The sequence below is a fragment of the Oncorhynchus tshawytscha genome, linkage group LG17 (assembly GCF_018296145.1).
Source record: "Oncorhynchus tshawytscha isolate Ot180627B linkage group LG17, Otsh_v2.0, whole genome shotgun sequence".
Classification (NCBI taxonomy): Eukaryota; Metazoa; Chordata; class Actinopteri; order Salmoniformes; family Salmonidae; genus Oncorhynchus; species Oncorhynchus tshawytscha.
Window position 1 is genome coordinate 6,278,209 of NC_056445.1, and position 8,351 is coordinate 6,286,559.

General features: G+C 39.0%; 1 protein-coding gene across 1 annotated transcript in view; it reads left to right on the top strand.

Moving 5' to 3' along the window:
• Positions 1-1,860, top strand: part of il17rel (interleukin 17 receptor E-like) — a 30,458-nt gene extending 28,598 nt beyond the window's left edge. The window contains exon 18 of the mRNA XM_024376823.2: positions 660-1,860. Within this exon, the coding sequence (XP_024232591.1) occupies positions 660-790 (131 nt within the window). The 3' untranslated portion in view covers positions 791-1,860. The remainder of the gene's footprint in view (positions 1-659) is intronic.
• Positions 1,861-8,351: the final 6,491 nt, after the last annotated feature.

An 8,351-nucleotide genomic window follows, 5' to 3' on the forward strand; every position in this document is an offset into this window, starting at 1 on the left:
CATTACCCTAGCCCTAGCGTCATGTCCACAACCTGGCTCAACCGTAACCCCAATCTTAGCTTTTACCCTAACCCAATATAGACACATAAAGAATTATATTCTGAGTATACAAAACATTAAGACACCTTCTCTTTCCATGACATAGACTGACTAGGTGAATCCAGGTGAAATCTAAGATCTCTTATTGTCGTCACTTGTTAAATCCACTTAAACCAGTGTAGATTAAAAGGAGGAGACTAAAAAAAGATGTTTAAGTCTTGAGACAATTGAAACATGGATTGTGTATGTGTACCATTCAGAGGGGGAATGGGCAGGAAAACATTTTAAGTGACTTTGAACAGGGTATGTATTTATAGTAGGTGCCCAGGCGCACCAGTTTGTGTCAAGAACTGCAATGCTGCTAGGTTATTCACACCCAACAGTTTCCTGTGTGCATCTAATGGTCCACCACCCAAAGGACATCCAGACAACTTGACACAACTGTGGGGAGCATTGGAGTCAACATGGGCCAGCATCCCTGTGGAACACTTTCGACACATTGTAGAGTCCATGCCCTGGCGAAGTGAGGATGTGGGGTTAAACTCAATATTAGGAAGGTGTTCCTAATGTTTGGTATACTCAGTGTATACCCATGGTTAATAATACCACATGCTTTTCAGAATCTCATGCTGTTGCTGTTGACCGCGCCACCCCAGGACTCCAAGATCAGACTACTCTCCATAAAGAGATGCCCATACCTTACACTCTTCCGTTTGAAAATTGCGAAAGGCATAACTTACTGCAGTTTTAATTTAGTCTTAGATTTAGTCTTAAATTAGATTTTAGCTTCGTTACATTTTTATAATTTAATCTTTTGTTAATTTTTGTTATTTTCAGTTGACAAAAACCCTGCTTTCCTTCAAAATAGGAGAATATGAGCTTTCCCACAATGCCAGAAGTATTACTATACTCCTAATATTCCGCAAAAATCATTTGTTTTCCCAATTGGAAAAAGCAACTGCACCTCGCTATTGCCAACACAGATTAATAAAAGTGCACATGGCACAATAGAGCTTCTGATGTGATCAGAGCAAAAATTACTAAAATTAAAGCAAAGATTTAAAATACATTATTGTTTCTAATTGAGGTTAGTTTGTTACAATTTAAGTATACTGTCTGCGCATCAGCTCAAAAGAGAGACCGAGATTAGTGATTAAAGTGACTGGGAGCCGTGTTTGTGGGAGAGCCAGATCAATACAACCAGCCCATGCAACAGAAAGATGTTATCGGCTAATGAGAGGATTGCATTATATATTCTGCACAGGGATGCATGCTTATAATTGGACAAAACAGATTTAAAGGAGTTTCATGTGAAATTGAATGTCCATTTGTCTCACGTGGAATTCTCGCCTCGTTACATTTTACAATTAAAAGTAATTGGTAATAGTTATAGTTTTTTTCCAGAGCATTTCATCTCATCATTAGTTTCATCAGGAAAAATAGGTTGTTGACTACAGAGAGCTCAAACACGAGATGGCTCAAACAAAAGATGTATGTGGCAGGGTCTACAGTCAATCATGGATTTCAAAAAGAAAACCAGCCCCGTCATGGACATCAACATCTTGCTCCCAGACAAATTAAACAACTTCTTTGCTCACTTTGAGGACAATACAGTGCCACTGACACGGCCCGCTACCAAAGCCTGTGGGCCCCCCTTCGTTGTGGCCAACTTGAGTAAAACATTTAAGCGTGATAGCCCTCGCAAAACTGCTGGCCCAGACGGCATCCCTAGCCGCATCCTTACTGACATATTCAATCAATCCCTATCCCAGTCTGCTGTTCCCACATGCTTCAAGATGGCCACCATTGTTCCTGTTCACAAGAAAGCTAAGGTAACTGAACTAAATGACTATCGCCCCGTAGCACTCACTCCTGTCATCATGAAGTGCTTTGAGAGACTAGTCAAGGATCATATCACCTCCACCCTACCTGATACCCTAGACCCATTCCAATTTGCTTACCGCCCCAATAGATCCACAAACGACGCAATCTCACACTGCACACTGCCCTATCTCATCTGGACAAGAGGAATACCTATGTAAAAATGTTTTTCATTGACTACAGCTCAGCATTTAACACCATAGTACCCTTCAAACTCGTCATTAAGCTCGAGATCCTGGGTCTTGACCCCGCCCTGTGCAACTGGGTCCTGGACTTTGACGGGCCACCCACAGGTGGTGAGGGTAGGAAACAACATCACCATCCTGCCGATCCTCAACACTGGGGCCCCACAAGGGTGCGTTCTCAGCCCTCTCCTGTACTCCCTGTTCACCCATGACTGCATGGCCATGCATGCCTCCAACTCAATCATCAGCAGACGACACTACAGTGGTAGGCTTGATTACCAACAACGACAAGACGGCCGACAAGGAGGAGGTGAGGGCCCTCTGAGTGTGGTGTCAGGAAAATAACCTTTCACTCAATGTCAACAAAACAAAGGAGATGATCGTGAACTTCAGGAAACAGCACAGGGAAGAGCCCCCTATCCATATCGACGGGACAGTAGTGGAGAAGGTGGAAAGTTTTAAGTTACTCAGTGTACACATCATGGACAAACTGAAATGGTCCACCCACACAGACAGCGTGGTGAAGAAGACGCAACAGCGCCTCTTCAACCTCAGGAGGCTGAAGAAATTAGTCTTGTCACCTAAAACACTCACAAACTTTTACAGATGCACAATCGAGAGCATCCTGTCTGGCTGTACCACCGCCAGGTACAAAAACTGCTCCGCCCACAACTGCAAGGCTCTTCAGAGGGTAGTGTGGTCTGCACAATGCATCACCGGGGGCAATATACCTGCCCTCCAGGACACCTACAGCACACAATGTCACAGGAAGGCCAAAAAGATCCTCAAGGACAACAACCACCAGAGCCACTGCCGGTTCACCCCGCTATCATCCAGAAGGCAAGGTCAGTACAGGTGCATCAGCTGGGACCGAGAGACTGAAAAACAGCTTCTATCTCAAGGCCATCAGACTGTTAAACAGCCATCACTAACATAGAGTGGCTGCTGCCAACACACAGACTCAAATCTCTTGCCACTTTAATACATTTAATAATGGATTTAATAATGGTATTACTCTTCACTTTACAAATAGTCACTTTAATAATGTCTACATATCCTACAGTACTCATCTCATATGTATATACTGTATTCTATACCATCTACTGCATCTTGCCTATGCCACACGGCCATTGGTCATCCATATATTTACATGTACTTTTTCTTATTCATCCCTTTACATTAGTGTGTATAAGGTAGTCATTGTGAATTTGTTATATTACTTGTTAGATATTACTGCACTGTCGGAACTAGAAGCACAAGCATTTCACTACACTTGCTAACCATGTGTATGTGACCAATAAAATTTGATTTGGTTTGATTAGTCCGCTAAACCAAAGTCTGGTTCCCCAAGCTACATTGCCTAAGCTTTGCCTTAGCAGGCTAAAATGTTATTTTTGTTTACAAGACATCAGGTTTGAACCCCATCGTTAACAGAGCGCATGACATGTCAAAAATGTACAACTGCAGGTGGTGTTTGTGTTTCTTTCCTAGTCCAAACCTCCAAGGAGCAATTTGCATACAGATTGAAAATTAAGAAAGAAAAGACAATAGAACATGCTAAATGGGCAGTTGTAAAATATAAAAAAAGCCACTTTCTACATTGCATTGACCATTTTCTGTTAATCATTTTAGAATTTCTGTTTACCGTTTCCAATTTTCAATAAACCATTTTACAATTTTCATTTTAACATTGCAATTTTATCGTGACATGAATCATGTGCACCTATATGAAAATACAAATGCATTTATAATGTTTGCGTATCAATTGAGCATTTAAGCATTGCATTTTCGAATTGATCACCTTAGTAATTAGTTGTTGACAAAATTAACACTGACTTACTGACATGATTCACAGGCTGAACATTGCACTTAGGCCTAAGCCTAAATAGATAGACTTGTTACAAGAAGCCAATAAAAAGTTATAAAGCTAAAATAAGTTCTCGGTTTATTGTGGTGGGACTGCCTACAGGAGTCGACTATGACTGACATTTCAGACGCTTTTGTGTTGTGTGTACAGTATGTTTTCATATATTTAACTTGAACTTTATGAGGAAAAATGTTACTGTATGTGATGTATGTGATGGTTGTAATACATGTTTTGTAATATTTAGCATTTATATTCTAGATAAACTCCTATTGCTGCCATTTCTGTGTTTCTGTGCATTTGAAGAACTGTAATAAAAGCCCTCCAGCACTAGTTATTTTATGCTGTCCTGAGCAAACCTGCCTCAGTGTTAAATTAAGAAAACCAATACATTATCTTTCTTGCATAATTATTTCTTGGACTTTTAACCTACACAATGGAGTCTACCTTGTAAAAATAAAAAGTCTCAAAACACCATGATTGTGTAATGAAATCATGAAAAGTAGTGCACCTAAGCTGAGATCTGGTGTTTGGAGAGTGTTTGAATGTAAACCCAATGTAAGTGTTTTAATACACAGAATGTGAAACACCCAAATTGGTTCTTCAACCTGACTATTGGTGTTTTTAAGAGAGCGTGATGAAAAAACTTTGTGATTTCAGTGCATGTAAAAAGCAGCATCAAAACACATACATTGTTTCTCATGAAATTAATAGTTTAAAAATACAAATATTTTTTGTGGAATTCCACCTTTATTTTTTTTTAGCTTTATTTGGACAGTTTAGAAAGGAGGGGTAAGATGGTACATTTCGTTGAAATTGTACCCACTCAACCACACAGTAAGAAATTATTCTGGGGTGAATTGAAATTGACTCAAAAAACAACCAACAATATATGTCAATTTCAATTCAACCCAGAATAATTTCTTAATGAACATACTTTTAATAAACTTAATGTTAATAATGATCTAATAGGGAATGAATGCAAGTCGTGCAGAGCCCGTAGTCTAGTGGTATCGCACCTGACTTAGACAGGTCACAACTCTCCCCAAATAACATTTCCCCACTCCAACCCTTCTACCACCCATCTGTAATCCCTCTGTCATTTCATAACAGTCTCAGTAAAGTGTCAAAATAACCCCAAAATGTATTTTAAAAAATGTATGCACGTGGTTTCAATGATTTGTTCATTTGATTTGACCAAGATAATGTAAATCCATCTTAAAGCTGCAATATATACCTTTTTGGGTGACCTAACCAAATTGACATAGAAATGTGTGATATAGATATGTCATTATCATTGAACGCAAGTCTAAGAAGCGGTAGATTTCTTCTAAAATAATCTAATTTAATCTATTTCTATGCTTAAGTTTAGCTTTTGTCTTTTACTTTCGATTTAGCACAACACCTGAAAAAACTATATTTTTGGTTATTGTGCAATGATTCTCTACACAATACTTGCTTGTTTTGTCACATAAACTGAAATTAGGAGAGCTGTTAGAATTTTAGCAAACCAGGAAATGGCAGAGTGATTTCTGTGTCGTGCATCTTTAACATGTTGCTCAAGATGTAAGCATCTTTCATGAGGATAACCAAAGCTAGAGACAATAGAGTGATTGAACTCATTGGAAGTCTTTGGTTTTAATCACCTTGCATTCACTATCTTGCCACGTGACTCTGTTTTTAGAGGATTGTGGGTAATTCCAAATGTTTTGACTTCATGATTCTTTCACACAATGTTCTATGCATGTTTGAAGAAAGAAAAGTATATTTCTATATTAGTATTAAGCTTGCTGTGCCATGAGGTGAAATGGATCATGAGGAACGAATATCGAAACAGTTAGAAAAATGTACGCTCAATGTGGACAGCAACAGTTCCCACATTGTTGATTGGCAGTGGATGAGTATCATTTTCAATTCATGCAGATCCATTGCCAGCTACTGCTGGTAGATTGAAAACTGTGCTTGGCAATGCCTGCCAAAATGGTATATAAAGGTAAATAATCAAATACATAAAATAATGTTAAACATTAAGACGCTTCAGAAAAAAGGATCTAATTATGCACTAGACAAGATTCAAAACATCATAATGGTGTTTAGAAGCTTTAATGAGTGGAAAAAACACCAACATAGGGGTTATTTAATGCTTGATTTAGTGGTGTTACAATGTTTTAAAACATCTCAAGATGATGTTTTTCAAAACTCCAGCAAAGTTCAAGTTTTGTCTCCTTCTAGTTGGTGGCAGCTCAGTTGCAGCTAGTTTTGGTGTTACAAAGCACTTCATTTTAACAGTGTAGTTGACTCGTGTGGGGAAATGTTTACACTAAGGTAAGGGTTAGGATTGAGCCTAGGGCTAGGGTTGAGCCACCATGTGGGCATGAAGTAGAATGATGAAGCATTTGACTCCAGTATAGTAAATGAGCTTCCTGGTCAGATTGACCAGAATTCTGTGTTGTCTTTGTGTACACAGCATTGGGATTTCCTTGAGTTGAGCTGTGATGGAGTTCCTTTACCACAGTTTAAACATTGGTAAACCTACACAAAGAGGAGGAGGTTGGAATTCCAGTCCTCTGAATGGTCTTTCTATAAATACAAACATGACTTTGCTAAATCCAAGAGTACTTCTCAATAGTCCAACATGACTTCATATCATCTCCTTTCCTTCAGTGTAGGAACAGGTGACAGCAGATGCCCAGTCAGCAACCAACGTGTTGCCTTCACCTGTGATTTCAGATCTGTGTAGATGGAGAAGAGATGACGAAGGAAGCTGATTTAGACTATCGAGATAGATCCAACTGTCAAAGACAGACAAAAATACCACACATCCTCTCCTCCCCCACATTGCTCATCCTCTCCCACTGTTGACCACAGCGTCAGACAGAGTTCTATTGTATAAATGGAGCCAGGTCATGGGAGTCTTATCGCCTATTCTCTGAAAAAAAGGAAGTTAATTGATTCAGAATTACTGTACCTCATTTGTTTCTACAACTTCCCTGAGATTATCATAGGCAAATGAATGACACACGCAAACTAGGGTCCACCTAACCAGGATACCAGGAAGAGAGCAGTGTTCCTTCTGCGTTACTGGTGACGTGCAGTGTTGTCTGACGTGCACATTGGCAGAAACCAACCCTGTGAACTACTTCCTGAAAGCAGTGAATTGATTCTATTTCTAGGTTGTGGGATGGATTATTTCCTTGTTTGTGGGATGAAGTGCATGTAGTTAATTGTGATATGCAAATAACTGTCTGGTAAGGTAGATAAAAAATAAAAAAACATTATTTCTTGAATCAACATGCGTACACAGATCACTTCAGCACGTAAGAGATTATCAGGAATTAAGCAGGAAATTCAAATACGCCTGATTTGTTTTGACGTACGTGCCCCCTATAATAGGCCATAGATTCTCACTGATGGTTAAATAAAGGTTCAAGAAATAACATGGTAAAACATGACTACTCATGTGATTGGGAAATTCATTTTGACAGAATGCAATTATCAGAGTGACTTATCAACGATAACAGAGTTTACATTTAAGTTACTGAATGAATGATTCCATGACGATTAAAACAGTATCAGAGATATGACAAACTACTACAGTAGGCCTAGCATACTAATGGTGGAAGAATGGGAACGACTATTCATTTGTTGCAAAGGAGGAAGAAGTGTACTAAATGTCAGCTTATGTTTGCTACCTGTTTTTTCAGGAACAGGAAGGGTCAAATGTAAAATAGGGGCGGGAGAGAGAGAGAGAGAGATTCTTTAGTGTCTAGAATATTATACTGGTGCTTCATATGTCAGTGAAATGTGAAACACAGTAGTGAAAGGTTTCAGCAATGAAACTTGCAAACAGTTTACATGTTTCCGACACCCTTGAAAAGTGGTGGTTACATCGGATAGAATACTATACTTGAGTGAAGTCATAATATAGATTTTTACTCTTTATTAATAAATGGTGCAATCTATAGGACATTATGAGAATAGTTCGAATTTTCTTACAACTGCAAAGATCTACCACAAGGTGGCAGTGTTGATTACTATTGACAGAGAGAAAACACTACACAAATGCCATGGCTTCTGCCATACTCTTCTAGCCATTTATGTTTGTATAGCACATGTCAGTGGTTAATCGAATGGAAACGTACAGGCTGGAACAAATAATATGTAATGGAAAAGTAATCAACGACAGGAAGGCACTTAAGACTGTTGACATGTAGTCGTTGAATCATCTTTGTGGGTTCAGTCAGATGACAAGAAGACACACTTTACATAGATTTTGGCTGGTCAGTGGGCAGAGTTCAGGGTTTAGTGTTTTGTGTTTATGGGCTGTGGGCTCTCAGTTGGCCATGATGTCCTAAGCCCCAAAGAAACTCTACATATTGAAA